This window comes from Mirounga leonina, unplaced genomic scaffold (assembly GCF_011800145.1).
Source record: "Mirounga leonina isolate KUSES-001 unplaced genomic scaffold, KU_Mleo_1.0 Mir_93, whole genome shotgun sequence".
NCBI lineage: Eukaryota > Metazoa > Chordata > Mammalia > Carnivora > Phocidae > Mirounga > Mirounga leonina.
In genome coordinates, this window is record NW_023270854.1 from 165807 (window position 1) to 184378 (window position 18572).

Here is an 18572-nt window from a genome sequence, read left to right on the forward strand (position 1 = left end):
ATGACCTGAGCCGAAGGCAGTCGCTTAACCAACTGAGCCACCCAGGCGCCCAAAATTTTTTTTTTTTTGTTTAAAGATTTTATTTATTTATTTGACAGAGAGATAGAAGAGCACAAGCAGAGGGAGTGGCAGAGGGAGAGGGAGAAGCAGGCTCTGCACTGAGCAGGGAACCCGATGCGGGACTCGATCCCAGGACCCTGAGATCATGACCTGAGCCGAAGGCAGACGCTTAACCATCTGAGCCACCCAGGCACCCTCAAAAAATTTTTTTAAAGATTGTATTTATTTATTTGACAGAGAGAGAGAGAGCGCAAGTAGGCAGAGTGGCAGGGAGACGGAGATGCAGACCCCCACTGAGCAGAGAGCCCGCCATGGGGCTCCATCCCAGGACCCTGAGATCATGACCTAAGCTGAAGGCAGCTGCTTAACCGACTAAGCCACCCAGGCGCCCCTTTATTTCAAAATTTTTTAAAAAACCAATACCGCCAAATGGTAAGGGTACAACTGAAACCCTCACACAGGACTGACAGGAATGTAGAATCATATAATAGCCATTTCCTATAAAACTAAACAGATGTTCACAAAAATACTTTTGTAAGGAGAAACTTATTCATAATGACTAAAAACTGGGAACAGCCTGGGTGTCCACCATCAGGAGAAAAGACCAATAAAGTAATCCATCCATGTAATGGAATACTGCAACCATATGGAAAAATCCTGCACAGGAGCACATATAATTTCATTTACATAAAACTGTAGAACAGGCAAATCTAATCTATAGTATAAAATTTCAGAACACTGGTAGCCAGTGGGGTGGGGACAAGGACTGACCAAAACAGGGCTTGAGGAAAACTTTCTGGAGTGATAGAACTGTCCTAATCTTGGGGCGCCTGGGTGGCTCAGTCGTTAAGCGTCTGCCTTCGGCTAGGGTCATGATCTCAGGGTCCTGGGATCGAGCCCCGCATCGGGCTCCCTGCTCGGCAGGAGGCCTGCTTCTCCCTCTCCCCCTCCCCCTGCTTGTGTTCCCTCTCTCCCTGTGTCTCTCTCTGTCAAATAAATAAATAAAATCTTTAAAAAAAAAAAAAAGAACTGTCCTAATCTTGATGGGAGACTTGTATTACAGGAGGATATGCATATCAAAAAAGTCATCATTTGGAGAAACTTAAGTGCATTTCTTTCTTTTTTCTTTTAATTTATTTGACAGAGAGAGACACAGCGAGAGGGGAACACAAGCAGGGGGAGCGGGAGAGGGAGAAGCAGGCTTCCCACCGAGCAGGGAGCCCGATGCGGGGCCCGATCCCAGGACCCCGGGATCAGGACCCGAGCCGAAGGCAGACGCCCAACGACTGAGCCACGGAGGCGCCCCATGGAGAAACTTAAGTGCATTTCACAGCATACAAATTCCTTCTCCCCACCCTGCCCAAAAAACTAACAAACACTAAACTCTAGTGACATGTATGCTGAAAGAATGCAAGGGTAAAATGTACTGTTGCTGCAACTTTCTTTGAAATGCATCAAAAAAGAAGACAGAATGATGGGCTAAATACAAACACATAATTGTTTATATATACATACATGTAATTGTTTTACAGGTGACTCTATATATATGCACACACACATATATAAATGATAATTTCATAGAATTTAGGTGTAGGTAGATGGGTTTTCACTGTGTAACCCTTTCAACATTTCTGTAGGTTTTAATTTTTCATAAAAAAATACTGGAAAAGGAAGAAAGAAACAGCAATGTTTTGTCCCAGGAGATAAGGGAAAGGGGTTTAGGGGAAGCAGTGTTCTCCAATGCAAGATGCAGCCACCCCCCCCACCCCCCCAAAAAAGGGCGCCTGGGTGGCTCAGTTGGTTAAGCGACTGCCTTCAGCTCAGGTCATGATCCTGGAGTCCCCGGATCAAGTCCCACATCGGGCTCCCTGCTTGGCGGGGAGTCTGCTTCTCCCTCTGACCCTCCCCGCTCTCATGTGCTTGCTCTCTCTCATTCTCTCTCTCAAATAAATAAAATCTTTAAAAAAAAAAAAAAAGGAGCTAGTAAGAAAGAAAAAAACAATTATTAGGAAATAAATAGAATATACTAAACATATTTCAATATATTTTTATAGATAAGATGTAGAAACAGATTAATAAATTTTTGAATATCTCTTTATACATATATAGGCCTCTAAAGATTGCTTGCTATAGGGGCTGGGCTCAGGACATGACAATTTGTAAGCACTGGTTTAAATGTCTCAATCCAATCTATGACTTGATGCACAGAAGTTAAGTGTATGGTCACCTGCAGAAATGGCCACTCTGAACAGGACAGCAAAGAAATAAACTTGATACAGTGAAGAACCAAGAATAAGACCTAAATAAACAGAAGGACATTCTATTCATGGGAAGGGACATTGTTAAGATATCAATATTATCCAAAGTGACCTACAACACAATCCCTATCAAAATTCCAATTCTCTTTTGCAGAAATGGAAAACCGAATCCTCATATTCATATGGAATTGCAAGGGGTCCATAGCCAAATAGCCAAAACAATACTGAAAGGAAAAAAAAAAAAAAAGAACAAAGTTGGAAGGCTCACACCTCCCGATTTCAAAACTTACTACAAAGGTACAGTAATGATCAGTGTAGGGGCACCTGGCTGACTCATTCAGTGCAGCATGTGACTCTTGATCTTGGGGCTATAGGTTCAAGCCCAGGCTGGGTATAGAAATTACTTAAAAATAAAATCTTAAAAAAAAAAAAAGCGTAGTACCAGCATAAGGATACACAGACCAACTGAATAGAATTGAGAGCCCAGAAATAAACCCAAGCATCCATGGCCAACTGATTTTTGACAAGGATGCCAAGTCCATTCAATGACGGAAAAACAGTATCTTCAATAAATGGTGCTGGGACAATGAATTTCTAGAGGCAAAAGAACAAAGTTGGACTCCTACTTCACACCACATTCAAAAATTAATTCAAAATGGATCAATGAGGGGCACCTGGGTGGCTCAGTCAGTTAAGCGTCTGCCTTCAGCTCAGGTCATGATCTCGGGGTCCCAAGATTGAGCCCCATGTCGGGTTCCCCCTGCTCTGCAGGGAGTCTGCTTCTCCCTCTCCCTCTGCCCCTCCCCCTGCTCCTTCTCTCTCTCTCACTTGTTCATTCTCTCTCTCAAATAAATAAAATCTTTAAAAAAAATGGATCAATGATTTAAACAAAAAGAAATACAACCATAAATCTCTTAGAAGAAAACATACAAAAGAATCTTCATGACTGGATTTGGCAATGGATTCTCAGATATGACATAAAAAGCACCAGAAACAACAATAACAAAAATAGGTAAACTGGACTTTTTCAAAATTTAAAATCTTTTTGCATTGAAAGATACTATCAAGAAAGTCAAAAGAAACCTACAGAATGGGAGAAAATATCTGCAAATCATATCCAATGAGAGTTTAACCATCCAGAATAAAGAACTGCAATTCAACAAGAGAAGGACAAATAATCCAATTAAAAACTGGGTAAAGGATTTAAACAGAAATCTCTGAGGAGGGTATACAAATAGCCAAAAAAACACATGAAAGATGCTCAACATCATTAGCCACTAAGATGGCAAGGGAGTAGGGGAGAAAAAGAGGAAGGGGAAAAAAAACAGAAAATAGCAAGTGTTGGGTGCCTAGGTGGCTTAGTTGTTAAGCATCTGCCTTCGGCTTGGGTCATGATCCCAGGGTCCTGGGACTGAGCCCCACATCGGGTTCCCTGCTGGGCAGGAAGCCTGCTTCTCCCTCTCCCGCTCCCCCCTGCTTGTGTTCCTGCGCTCGCTATCTCTATCAAATAAATAAATAAAATATTTTTTAAAAAAAGAGCAAGTGTTGGCAGGGATGTTGACAAAGTGGGCCCCTCACACACTCCTGGCCAGAGGGGAGAAGGGTGAAGCCACTGTGGAAACAGGCTGGTAGTTCCTCAAAAAGCTAAACATAAAATTACATGACCTAGCAATTCTACTCCTAGGTATATACCCCAAAAACTGAAAACGGGCTCAAATAGATACTTGTCAGCCAAAGTTCACTGCAGCATCCTTCACAACAGCCAAAACATGGGATCAACCCAAATGTCTAACAAGGGATGAACTGCTCAACAAAATGTGGTGTATTCATACCATGGATATGATTTAGCCACAAAAAGGAATTACATTCTGATACATGCTACAACATGGATGAAGCTTGAAAACATTAACATAAGTGAAATAAGCCAGACACAAAAAAATTCCACTTACATGAAACATCTACAGTAGGCAAATCGAGCTAGGGTAGATTATAGGTTCCCAGGGGCTGGGGTAGAAAGGATGGGAGTTACTGTTTCATGTTTAGAGGTGATGAGAATTTTGGAAACACAGTGGGCCCTTAAACACAGGTCTGAACTGCACAGGTCCACTTATACACAGATTTTTTTCCTTAATGAATATATAGTATTGTAAATGTATTTTCTCTTAAGATTTCTTAACATTTTCTTTTCTCTAGCTTATTTTATTGTAAGAACACAGTATATAATACGTATACATTGGTGGACTGTTGATGCTGTAAGGATTCTGGGCAACAGTGGACCATTAGCAGCTACGTTTGGGGGGAGTCAAAAGTTACACCCGGATCTGACTGTGTAGAGGAAGGTGGGGTCAGTGCCCCTAAGCCCCCATGAAGTTCAGGGGTCAACTGTAGATAGTGCAGATAGTTGTAAAACAGTGTGAACATTATTAATGCTAATGAATTGTGTACTTAAAAATGGGAAAGATGACAAATTCTTTATTATATATATTTTAGCATAATAAAAAATATCCTTAAATATGCTTGGAAGATTTAAGAGAAAAAAGAGGGCAAAATACTTCATTACTTTATACTGATTGCATACTGAAATATTTTTAATATATGAGGTTAAATAAACTAAATTATTAAATATTTTTAAAAATCTGGGGGCGCCTGGGTGGCTCAGTCAGTTAAGCATCTGCCTTTGGCTGTCTTTGGCTCAGGTCATGATCCCCAGGTTGTGGGTTCGGGTCCCCAGCCAGGGTCCCTGCTTAGCAGGGAGTCTGCTTATCCTTCTTCCTCCGCCCCTCCCTGGCTCCCTGGTGCTCTCTCTTGCACGGGCTCTCTCCTGCACGCGCATCCACACACACTGTCTCTCTCAGGTAAATAAATAAAATCTTAAAAAAAAAAAAAAAGTCTGAGAAGGTCTTAGAAAATACCAGTGAGGGCTTCTCCAGGAAGGAGAAGTCACAGGACTAGTGAAGCTACATAGGGCCCTGTGCTCAGAAAGGCCAGTGCTGGGGTTTAACGCTCTGTTGTCACCATCTTGAAACTGTTAATATTATAATTTTAAATTTGGGTGGCTCAAGATGGTTAAGCGTCTGCCTTCAGCTCGGGTCATGATCCCAGGGACCTGGGATCAAGCCCCGTGTCGGGCTCCCTGCTCGGTGCAGAGCCTGCTTATCCCTCTCCCTCTGCCATTCCTTCTGCTTGTGCTCTCTGGCTCTCTCTCTCTGTCAAATAAAATCTTTAAAAAAGAATAATAATGATAATTTTAATTTTGAATTTGTATTTTATAAAAGTAAAGTCTGATAGGACAATGGGACACACGTTAGGAGCTTGGAACTTCAGCTCACACATGGTCCAACTTCCAGTTTTCCTGGGAAAGATTCTGTCCCTGCTCTCTGTCTCCCACTCACCCCAACCTCCCTCTCTGCCCTCATCCTGCAACCACTCCCTCTCTCCTCTACCACTTGGGGCAGTAACCAAGCTGTCAGGAAGTCCACATTCCATCATCACCTCCAGTGGAAGCATAGCACAGACTCAGGGAGAGAAGGGGTCAAGGTGGGGACCTCAAACCCTGCCTGGATCCAGGTACCACGAGCACCCTAGCACAGAGGATGTTACCCCGTGGGAGCTGCCCACATGCTGTGGGTTGGGACAACAGGCCTGTGGGCCAGCTCAGGTCCACATTTTCATTGGGCACAGTGCCCTGTAAATTACATAGCCAGCCCCATAGCCAGTGATCAAATGTTAACTTTCAAAAAAATCAAGAGACTCTAATGAGTAGCGGGGTTTAGATCTACTTTTAGAAAAGAAGATAAGGTTCTTGGAAGAGTCTATCTTCCTTAAAGTTCATTTTTCTCAGACAGGCTTTCAACAAGAACTATACAGCCTAAAATCTGAGGTCTTAACTCTTGGGACAAATAGAGTCCCAGACACTTTGGAAATCAGAGAAGGCAGAGTGACACCTCACTGAAATTTCAAATGCTAGGTAAGGAAGTGGAAAGAACCACGGATAGGTGTTCCCTCAGCTCCTTCAGTCTCAGACCAGTGCAGACTCTGGAAGCCTCAGTCTTCCAGTAAATTTCCTTTAGCTTAAGTTGGTCTAGTGTTGGTTTCTGTTGCTTGAAACCAAGAAATTCTAAGTACTATGGGGGATTAAGAATAAATGCATCTGACATGGGAAAGAATTATTAATATGAGATTCAGTGAAAAGACAAAACAAAGCTAGTACAGTATCTTAGTTTGATCTCCCACTTAAAAAAATCTAGAAAGACATACAACAATGTTAACAGTGGATATTTTGGGTAATGGCTTACAAATGAGTCTTCTTGTATCTGTGTTTCTGCGTATATTTCCTAATTTTTCTAAACTGAACTTCACATTCCTTGAGTTTTAAACAATTTTATAAAATACAGAATTCCAGATTTAGAAAAAACAAAATTTTCCCCCCAAAAGAATTAGTAACATTTAGCCCAATAGTTAATCTAACTAACTTAACAGTTGTAAGCCATTCAAATCTCTCAATTTTCCCTTGAGAAATATGTACGTATCTGTGTCAGCACAGTCAAGAAAGTAAACAAGTCTTGAACAAATTCAGATGAGTAAACACATTCTTAGGCTGACTAAGGAAGCAGAAGTTACTGAGGAATATTGTTCTATACAATGTCAGAAACAAAGGGGATACCAGGATGAAAAATTTTAGTTATTACTAATGTTTTATCTAAGAATAAAACAAAACCAATTTTGGAACAGAATTCCATTGAAAAAGTGAATTCACATTCAAAGAGACGAAAGAGCAATGACAACTGAAGGCCATGCCTGATCCTAGACTGGGTCCATCACAGACAGGGAGGAGTGCTATAAATGATCAGACAAGATAAAAATACCAGCTTACTTCAGCTGATAACCATCCTGTGGTAATGTAAGAGACATATCCTTATTCTTAGAAAACAGACACTTGATTACACACACACACACACAAAAGTGAGCAAATGTTAAAGCAAACATGGTAAAATGAGAATGACTGTTTGATATGGTTAAAGGGTAATGTGTTCCTGAATTCACTCAGCCTAGTTTGATGGGGGTTAATCAACTGGGTTGTGGTTTTAAATTCCATGTTTCTGGAATATCCTTTCTAATTCTTTCCACTGGGTAATCCTACCCATTCTTTAAAAACAAACAAAAAACAGTTCAAATCTCATCTCTGTAAAGGCTACTCTAGCCTCCCCAGCTAGAAGTGATCTTTCTGCCTGTTTCTCACTATTATCATTAAGTTGGTCTCTCAGCTCCTGCTAAACTGTTCTCTCTCTAATAGGGGAGAGTATCCTAGTATCCTAATTCTCTACATTCCTTCACTGCAATAAGGACACAGGCCCAAAGATTAACTGATTTGCCCAAGGGCACATAATTAGCTAAGAGCCAAGATTAAAATAAAAGTCATCTCTTTATCCCCCCAGTGATCCAAGAACATTCTCAGTCTGTCTACTGAAGGATAGTACTATACCTTCAGGGTTCATTTTTTGAGCATCTACCACATGCCAGGTACCACTGTAGGGGGTTCCCATATATTATCATTTGAAATATCCTGTATCTATCTACATACACTTGTGTTCTTAGTTTATTTATATATTCTCTACAAATATTACTTAAATACATGTACTTACTGCAATAAAATGATTTACAAGAAAGTTATAAGAAATTATTTATAACATCATTCAGATGACCAAATATGTATTTCTCAGATAAATTTGGGCTTCATTCACACAGTTCCTGAAAATGCTTCAAAACCATAAAGGTGCAATGGATGTCTTGTTATTAATGAAGGTGACTTGTAGACCCTACCCAAGGGTGCAGTTAGTTCCCAGGAGGACTAATCATGTGATTAGAGGGTTGGGACCTTCAGGCCTACCCCAACTTCTGGGGCGGTGAGAGGGGCTGGAGGTTGAATCAGTGAATGACTTAGTCAACCCTGACTATGTAATGAAGCCTCCATAAGAATTTGATTCCCCGCTTCAGAGAACTCCCACACGTGGGAAACCAGAACACCTGGTGTTGTATCGGAATTGGGTCCAGGAACTTTACAAGAGTTATCTGTTACTAATGGACCATGTCTACTATCTACCTGCTCAATCTTATCTCCAAATAATTACCTTGCTTTCTTCCTCATGCATCAAATATGACTTATAAACAGAGATGCAAAGAACTCTGAGGTTCTTTTACTTTAAGACTATTCCTGAGCAGAATTATCTACCCAAGAGCTTCCACTCTGGTACCTCCCCCATCCTTTTATTTGCAAATGGACTCTCAGTCACAGTCTGTTATTGAAAGTATTGCTCTACTTGGGTTTTTACTTTTGTTCATTCATTCAAAACTTACTTGTTAAATATATATATATTAAACATCTATGTGCCAGACTACAATCCTGATCACAGGTAATTAACAAAACAAAGAGGTCCTTGTCTTCTTACATTCAAGTCGGGGGGAACAGATAATAAATAATATCAGGTACTATGAGAGCTTTGAAGCATAACAGAGCAGGTAAGACAACAGAGAATAGAGAAGGCAGCATTTCAGAGGAAGAGCTCTCTGAGGTGGCAATGTCTGAACACTGAATTTCCTGGAGTCCTTCAGAAACTAGTATTTGTCTACTTGAGGGCAAAAATCAATCCTGGCCATTAATGAGGATCCTGGTAATTATTAGTCTTTTAGTATTAGACCACCTTTTTATAAATAAAATCAATCTGGATGAAAGTCTGAGATTTGAAAATTAAGAAACTGAAACCTTCCCAAGCCAATACTGTGAACTTAATTGTTCACAAGTTTAAAAACAATTCAAAGCAGACATGGTCCTTACTTTTACAGTTATGAATAAAACATGCATAGAATTACCAGTGGCTTTAAAGATACACACCAAGCCTTACTGAACAATTTCTATTTCTTTACTATAGATGTCAGCCATATATTCTCAAGTTATAAGAAAGGAAAAAATTCTGAGATCACACCTTACCAGAGTATGTGACTGTGACCTTAATTTTTAAACTTTTGTTAAAACTGCATATATTAAATTCACAAATCAGAAAAGCCCTATCACATCATATATGAATCCCCATTTGGTAATTACTCCAACAATCCAAGGGATTAAGTTAGGGTCATCTTTTGCTAGAATAACAATTCAACACATTCCCTTTGAAGATCAAAAACAAGTATGTTTGATAACTAATAACTATAAAAAGCCCCAACTAAAGGTAACTTTAAAAACTTGAACAGCTTAAAATAGCTCACTTTAAGTCAGAAAGACATAAGTATGAACTAATTATGCTCTCATGCAATCATCTGAAATATTAGCAATTTCCAGCTTGAGGAACCTTACCCATTCTCAAACACTCCCAGTTCTAATCTTACCTCCATAAAGCCAACCCTGCATCTCTAGCGTTACTGTCTTCTCTTAATCTCACTTATGTACTCTTACCTTCAGCAACTCCTTGCAGCTGTCAAGCCCAATATCCACAAGAATGCCTTTCACCTTTTTTCGTACCTTCCTGATGTTGTCAAGATTTTCCACAGGAATTTGAAACATTTTTGAATTTTTTCCTTAAAAAAAAAGAAAAAAGAAAACAAAACTGAGTACCTTTATTGACATCTATATATTTAACTGAGTTGGTAAAACACTAAGAACAGAGTAATTTTCAGGGCGCATGGGTGGCACAGTCGGTTGGGCGTCCGACTTGGTTTCGGCTCAGGTCATGATCTTGGGGTCGTGAGATCAAGTCCATCGGGCTCTGCACTCAGCATGGAGTCTGCTTGAGACTGTCTCTCCCTCTCCCTCTGCCTCCCCACTTTGCATTCTCTCTCTCAAATAAATAAATCTTAAAAAAAAAAACAGTAATTTTCTTTTTTATCTTTTTTTTTTTTTAAGATTTACTTATTTATTTGACAGAGACAGTGACAGCGAGAGAGGGAACACATGCAGGCAGAGTGGGAGAGGGAGAAGCAGGCTTCCCGCTGAGCAGGGAGCCTGATGCAGGGCTCGATCCCAGGTCCCTGGGATCATGACCCAAGCCGAAGGCAGACACTTAACGACTAAGCCACCCAGGCACCCCCAGAGTAATCTTCAACAAATTATGCTAGGACAACTACATATCCACATGCCAAAGAATGAAGCTGGATTCTTTACTTCCATCACACACAAAAATTAACTCAAAATGGATCATACAACTCCATGTAAGAGCTTAAACTTTAAATCTCTTAAAAGAAAACAGGCATGGGGCGCCTGGGTGGCTCAGTCGTTAAGCGTCTGCCTTCGGCTCGGGTCATGATCCCGGGGTCCTGGGATCGAGCCCCACATCAGGCTTCCTGCTCTGCGGGAAGCCTGTTTCTCCCTCTCCCACTCCCCCTGCTTGTGATCCTGCTCTCTGTGTCTCTCTGTCAAATAAATAAATAAAATCTTTAAAAAAAAAAAAAAAGAAAACAGGCATAAATCTTCATGACCTTGGATCTGGCAATGGACCCTTAGATAAGACACCAAAAACCACTAACAACTAAAGAAAAAGAGAAGTTACGGGCACCTGGGTGGCTCAGTCGTTAAGCGTCTGCCTTCGGCTCAGGTCATGATCCCAGGGTCCTGGGATCGAGTCCGGCAACGGGCTCCCCGCTCAGAGGGAAGCCTGCTTCCCCCTCTCCCATTCCCCCTGCTTGTGTTCCCTCTCTTGCTGTCTCTGTCAAATAAATAAATAAAATTTAAAGAAAAAGAGAAGTTGGACTTCATCAAAATAAAACTTTTTAAGATTTCTATTTATTTGAGTGAGAGAGTGCAAAGAGAGAGAGCACACGAGCAGGAGGGAGCGGCAGAGGGAGAGGGGCAAGCAGACTCCCTGCCGAGCAGGAAGCCCAATGCAGGGCTCAATCCCAGGACCCCGGGATCATGACCTGAGCTGAAGGCAGTCGCTCAACCAACTGAGCTACCCAGGCGCCCCCAAAATAATAAATCTAAAAAAAAAAAAGAAAGAAAAGGGGCAAAAGATCTGAATTTCTCCAAAGATAATATGCAAATGGCTATTAAGCACATGAAAAGATGCTAAACAACATTAGCTGTGGGGAAATGAAACTCAAAACCACAATGAAATATGTAACTTTATGCCTACTAAGATGACTATAATTTAAAGAAAGAGAAAAAACACAAGTGTTGGAAAGGATGTGGAGCAACTGGATCTCTCATACATTGTGGTAATAATGTACAATGGTGCAGTCACTCTGGAGAACAGTCTGGCAGTTCCTCAAAAGATGAAACACATAGGTACCATATGAATCATCAATTTCACCCAAGAGAAATTAAAAACATGCATCCAAACAAAAATTTGTTCACAAATATTCACAGCGGCATTACTCACAATAGCCAAAAAGTAGAAACAACTCACATGTCCATCAACTGATGAATGGATAAATAAAATGTGATCTATCCATACAATGAAATGTTTGGCCATAAAAAGAAATGAAGTACTGACAGGTGCTACGATGTGGATTACCCCTGGAGAATATTATGCTAACTCAAAGAAGCCAGACACGTAGGATCACATATTGTATGGTTCCATTCATAAAAAGTGTCCAGAACAGACAAATTTACAGAGACAGAAAGTAGGAAACTAGGTTACCTGGGGCTGTGGAAGAATGGAAGGTGATGGCTAAGGAGAACAGGATTTCTTTTTGGAACAATGACAATGTTCTAAAAATCAACTGTGGTGAGGTATGCACAACTCTGTGAATATACTAAACACCAGCGAACTATATACTTTAAATGGGTGAATTGTATGGTATGTAAATTACATCTCCATAAAGCTGTTTTTAAAATATCTAAGAAGGCATAATATTAAACTAAACCCTGTGGTACTTTACCAGAAGAGGAGGTACAGGTGTGACCTTATTGTTTTTAATACATACATAAGTAAAAAATACAGTTGTAAATGTGTGTGTATATATTCCATAGCTCTGCCCACTGTGGAAGATGGAAGACAGTCTGGAAGCAGTTACACACCCCAGCAGCAGTGAGCACTCCTAAGGCCCAAATCTTTCTTTCTTTTCCTTTTTTTAAAATTTACTTATTTATTTGAGAGACAGAATGAGAGCAAGTGTGCTGGGGGGAGGGACAAAGGCAGAGTCTCAAGCAGACTCTGCACTGAGCGCAGAACCTAACATAGGGTTCAATCTCATGACCCTGAGATCATGACCTGAGCCAAAACCAAGAGTTGGATGCTTACCTGACTGCGCCACCTAGGCGCCCCCCCAAATCTTACTTTCTAAACACCACCTTCCATTAAAAAGAACCAGGGCTCCTTAGAAAAATGGCTGAGTCTAGGGCTGGAGCATGGAAAAGACAAGACTAGCCAAGACTGTATCCTGTACCAAAAAATAAGAAAGTTGCTCAAAAAATGGTGAGACATGTCAAAATGACTCAAAAGAAACCAACTTAAATAAATTCCCACAACCCAAATATGGGACCATTTGGGCATCAAATAAATGATAGTAATAGATTACAAACTGTGGCACCGAATTTTCCAAACACAATGCAACAGTGCCTCCCATCCCACATGCTCTTTTACAATTTGTTCTTGGGGCACCTGGGTGGCTCAGTCAGTTAAGCATCTGACTCTTGATTTTGGCTCAGTCATGATCTCAGGGTCATGAGATTGAGCCCCACATCGGCTGCTACTGGGCATGGAGTCTGCTTAACATTCTCTCCCTCTCCCTCCACACATGCTCTAATAAATAAATAAATCTTTTTAAAAATATATATGAGATCTTGACAGTCCTCCCCCAAAGTGGGGCATTTATGCCCAACCCCTTGAACCTGGGCAGAACTTTGTGGCTGCCTCAACCAATAAAGTATGGCAGAAGTAATGCCATGTGACTTCCAAGACTAGAGCATAAAAATGTTACTTGCTTCTGCCTGTTCTCTGGGGACCTTCGCTCTTAGAATCCAGACACCATGTCATGAGGAAGCTCAACTAGCTCACATGGAGAGACCACATAGAGATGTTCCAATATCAATCACCAGACATGTAAGTGAAGATACCTCTAGACACCTGGCTGTCAAGTCACCCCAGCCCCTGAGTCTTCCCAGATTCCCCTGCTCCAGTCTGAACTCCAGATTCAAAGAATTACTGGGTTTTAACCAAATGTTTTATTCTATGAAGTTCAGGGGTGATTTGGCATACATCAACAGTAACTAAAATATAACCCAGAATATAAATTTAAGTCCATGATGATATAAATAATTAAATACACTGAAAATGTGATGAGGAACAGGATATGTACAGGATTTCCAAGCACCTCCCTAAAAATTACTTAATAATAACCAAAGGAAAGGGGCTCCTGGGTGGCTCAGTCAGTTAAGTGTCCAACTCTTGATTTGGGCTCAGGTTATGATCTCAGGGTCATGAGATCAAGCCTAATGTCAGGCCCCACACTGGTCATGGAGTCTACTTAAGATTCTCTCTTTCCCTCTCCCTCTGCCCCTCCCCACCCTCTAAATAAATAACCTAAGGAAAAAGCAATTCAAAGAAGTCTGGTAGACGTCTTAGCCCAAATTAAGAGACGCTGTAATATAACTAGTCTATAATATTCAGAAGTGTCCAGACCATACAAGGTAGCACTACTCATAACAGCCAAAATGTGGAAACAATTCGAATGTCCTTCAAATGGTAAATGGATAAACAAAATGTGGTATACCCATACAAAAGAATGCTACTTGGCATTAAAAACTAGGTACTGATGTATGCCACAACCTGAATGAATCTCAAAAACATTATGCTACGTGAAAGAAGCCAGATGCAAAAGTTCTCACATTGTCTGACTCCATTTATGTGAAATATTCAGAAGAGACAATTCTACAGAGATAGAAGGTAGGTTAGCAGTTGGCTGGGAGTGGAAACAGGTTTTCTGGAGTGTGCCAGAAATGTTCTATCATTAGATTGTGGTGATGGCTATACAACTCTACATGAATTACACACTTTTAAAAAAAGATCATATAAGGAAAACTAAGGAACTGTTTCCCACTGGAAGAGACTAAAAATAAATACAATGTGCAATTCTAAGTTGATTCTTTTACCAGAAATGTTATTGGAGCACTAGCAAAATTTCAGTGGGATCTGAGGATCAATGATAATAATGTACTGATTTCCCGATTCTGATGGCTATATTCTGGATATGGAGAAGAATGCTCTTATCGTAGGAAACAGACAATATTTGGGGTAATGTGGCATCTTGTTCAGCAACTTACTTTCAGATGTTTCAGGGGGAAAAGTTCTTTGCATTATACTTGCAATTTTCTATGAATCTGCAACTATTTCAAAAAGTTTTTTTAATGTGTAAGCTATCAAAGCTAAAAAACAATCCGTCAAATCAAATTAAAGAATGCCAGGTTAAAATAATGAATGCCAATCTTTTATTATCAGAATAACTTTTAAAGATTGAAAATATTCATTGGCAGTGAAACTAAGTAAAAATTTGGCCATATCTCCCAAGATTTTAAATGAAAACGTCTACGAGTCAGCAATTCCACTTTTACAGCCCTCTTATAACCCCTCCTCCCCCAGCGTATGCTTGGTACCCCTCTGAGTTTACACTTCTTGCATAGCACCATGTTCCAATTTTCTATTTATATATCTATTTTTCCTATTAGACTAAACTTTTTCAGGGTAGGAATTATGTTTTCTTTGCATGTCTGGGGCCTATCACAGAGTGTAATATAAAGCAAATGTTCACAATAAGGGAATAAAGGAGATAAAATAAAACAGGGTAGGAATCATAAGACATGCAGAAAGTCCTAAAAGGTTCAAAAAGGCTATGGGAGGGTTAGAGTCAGAGCCCAAAACAGTCTAGGTGAACAGAGCAGCACTAAAAAATGATTGACGTAAAGGAAAAGTCTCAATATATTTGGCCAAAAGTAAGTAAAACCAGAAAAGGTAGATTGGAACCAAATGGGTGGGGTTGGGGGGAGGAAGGGTTAACATGTAAGTGGGAGGAATTCCCAGGGGGAAAAGGAAATACAAAGTTTCTGAGAAGCTAATTTGGAATGAGTTTTCCAAATCTCATTATCTATGTCAAAAGTAGATCTTAGGTTCAGTAAAAGGAGAGACTGAAGGATCATTTAGCATTTTATAATTGAAGAATATTAAATCCTAGGAAATAAAGTAAAAATAATAAAATTATTAAAAATGAAACGCACTAGGGGCGCCTGGGTGGCTCAGTCGGTAAGCGTCTGCCTTCTTTGGTTCAGGTCATGATCCCAGGGTCCTGGGATCGAGCCCCGCATCGGGCTCCCTGCTGAGCAGGAAGCCTGCTTCTCCCTCTCCCACTCCCCGTTTGTGTTCCCTCTCTCGCTCTCTCTCTCTCTAATAAATAATAAATAAAATCTTAAAAAAAAAAAAACGAAACGCACTGAATTGGGTTCTAGCCTTCAAAAGCCTCACCTAGGGGTGCCTGGGTGGCTCAGTCAGTTGGGCGCCTGACTTGATCTCAGCTCAGGTCTTGATCACAGGGTCATGAATGAGTTCAAGCCCCAAAGCCTCACCTAACCAAGGAGCTGTCAAGAACCTCATGATAGGTGTTCCTAAAAACTAAACACACGGTCACTTTCAAGCCCACACTGGCTTCTTTGGCCAGAGCAAGCCTCCACAAAAATTGTTAGATGCTTTCCACTCAACTCTATCAGACTTGCTTTCACTTCCTCCTTAAAGTTCCATTATCCTCTCTACCCTCTGGGGTTCTTCTTTCCCCAGAGCTGGCTGTTAAACAGAATTATCCAAGGTTAACACCATCATCCATATATATGAAACAAGGAAGCTAAATGTATTGCTTGCAAAGAAGTATGGCTTTACATAGGAAGCACTGATCTTATTACAGAGTTTTGAGAAGCACGGCATACAAGGACTGGTGGACTTCCAGAAGCACCAGTTTAAGGACTGGCTGATTATCAGAGGCTGGCTCCTGAAGGCTGTGCAGACTGGCTAACTCTCAGGAGGATACTGAATGAGGCTGTCAGTGATGGGGCAAGTTTTAAACGTGCCCTGTAGTTGCTTGTTCAAGGCTTGGGAGTAGGGCCAAGGAAATGTCAGTCTTCTCTCTTGAATCTGGAGAATAGGAACTTTTTATCCTCAAATGTAAGCCACATTTCCGCACCACTGTTAGTGTGGTTCCCCCCAAAACAAGCACGTTAAATCTGTACCTTCATCATTAGGAAACAGTAGACCAACACAGCCGCACTAATCTATCAACCTCAGCTCACAGAAAATTACCTTTAACGTCCATGTGTGGTACACGTGGACCTACCAAAAATTCCACTCATGTGCACAAGAAAATATTATTTCCCAAAGGGGCATTTACAGGGTTTCTTTTGTTGTGTTTTAGTATCATGGTCATTTAAGAACACTCCATTCTGGAAAAAATAACACTCCAAAAAATTAGTGGTTCCGGTAATAAATAATATTTTTAAGCCACAGAACTTTGGAGTTCCTATGAAATCTAAGTTCTCAAAGGATTTCACATGAGTGCCAACACTACATCATGGTCTCACCAGCAAAGATTCTGGAACTGTCCTTCCTGGGTTCAAATCAGTCCCACAACTTACAAGCTGTGTTATCTCTGGCAAGTCACTTACTCCCGGGCCTCGGTGCCTACCTGTAAGACAGGGGAGAACAAGCTGCGGCGGCGAGCAGTTCGTGAGCACGAATGAGTTAACACAAGAACAGCACTCAAGACTCCAAAAACGGCATGAAGTGTCCCGAGCACTGGAATACAGGACTTCTGTTCGCAGCAACTTAAAGAATGCACAATCCCTACAACGAACCATGGAACACTTCATCTAAAACTAATGATGTAATGTATGGGGATTAACATAAGAATAAAAAATAAATAAATATACAAAAAAAAAGGAATACACAATCCCTGGGGCATCCACGCGGCGCCAGGCCCGCGCCTTCAGCAAGCCATGAGCCCTCGGGGTGCTCCCGCCCAACACAGAGCCCTAACGCGGTGTGACGGCCTGCGTGGCCGACCCGCAGAACGCCGGGAACGCGGCCCTCGAAGGGACCACACCCATAAACTCACCGAGGGCCGATCGCGCACCCGGGTGTAGAAGGCGCCCCGGGTGTCGCCACTGTCCAGGGGAGTATCTTACCGCAACTCCGCCTCACCGCCCACAACCAATCAACGCCTAACCCTACAAGCACCTCTCGGTCGGACAACTCAACAGGTCTCCCCCACTCCTGCCAATCGTCCAGAGCAGCACCACGTCCCCTTGCTCACGCAGACCCGTCGCTGCCACCCCGAAAGGCCACCAACTCCCGCCGAAATACCCAAGTTCGCCCACCGGCCGCCAGCTCTCCAGCGTTCGTTCTGGCAGTTGAAACACACGCATGTTCCTGGCCTCGGCCGAGGATGAACCCGAACCTCTCACAAGCCCTGCAAGCTCCACGCGGCCTCCCGGGCCCGACTCCCAGTCCTGCTGACTGCAGGACACCGGTGTTCCGCCCCGCTCCCGGCAGGGGAAGTCCGCTACCCTCCCTCCCACAGGCTGCCATTACCCTGCTATTCAACTCTAACGAGCGTTAACAGCATTCCGGCGAGGCTTCCGCGCACATTCAAAGAAACCCTAAAACACCCCTCAGGATGCAAGCGCGCACCAGCCCCACAGGCAGGTCTCATTTCTGACGTTCCGAAGCCGGACGCGAGCAGAGCCCGCGTCGACGCCAGCAGCCAAGGCAGATGAAAAGTTAGCGTTTTAATGTCAACATCTGCATACCCATCACCCGCGTTCAGGCCGGGAGTGCGAGGCTGCCCTCCCACCGCCCTCTGCGCCGGAGGCGAAACCGCCCAGGCCAGAGCTCGGCGCCCCCGGACCCGCAGGGCCGACCCCGGCGGCCGCTCCAGGCTGCCCCCAGGAGAGGCTCCCGGCAACCGGGCTGCGGGGAGGCGCGCCCGCGGGGGCCGCCCTCCACTTCGCGGGGCCGCCCCCTCCCCCGGCGACCACCCCCGACGCCCACGTGACGCGCGGGGATGACGGGCGCCGCTCCGGCCGCGAACCCCGCGCCCGGAGAGCGCCTCGGAATTCGGGAGGCGGCCGCGGGCTGTGGGCGGGGTGGGGCGGGGCCGCGGCCGCCGCCGCCGCCGCCGTCGGGATTCAGCGGGCCCGGGCCGGGCAGGGCCGGGGGCGTCGCCGCGGGGCTGGGCCGGGGTCGTACCTACCGCTGGGCGCCCGGAGCGCCGCCGCCGCCTCCCCCGTCG

General features: G+C 42.8%; 1 protein-coding gene across 4 annotated transcripts in view; it reads right to left on the reverse strand.

Moving 5' to 3' along the window:
- The window catches only part of ADNP2 (ADNP homeobox 2), a 31744-nt gene extending 13179 nt beyond the window's left edge, over positions 1-18565 (reverse strand). The window contains exons 1-3 of one of the 4 annotated variants that reach the window (XM_034996236.1): positions 17873-18156; positions 16864-16967; positions 9766-9887 (exon numbers count right to left, since the gene is read on the reverse strand). In XM_034996236.1, the coding sequence (XP_034852127.1) occupies positions 9766-9873 (108 nt within the window). In that variant the 5' untranslated portion in view covers positions 9874-9887; positions 16864-16967; positions 17873-18156. Of the gene's footprint in view, positions 1-9765; positions 9888-16863; positions 17639-17872; positions 18157-18533 lie in introns of those variants that run through there. The other 3 variants (XM_034996237.1, XM_034996234.1, XM_034996235.1) reach the window with 3 other exon arrangements.
- Positions 18566-18572: the final 7 nt, after the last annotated feature.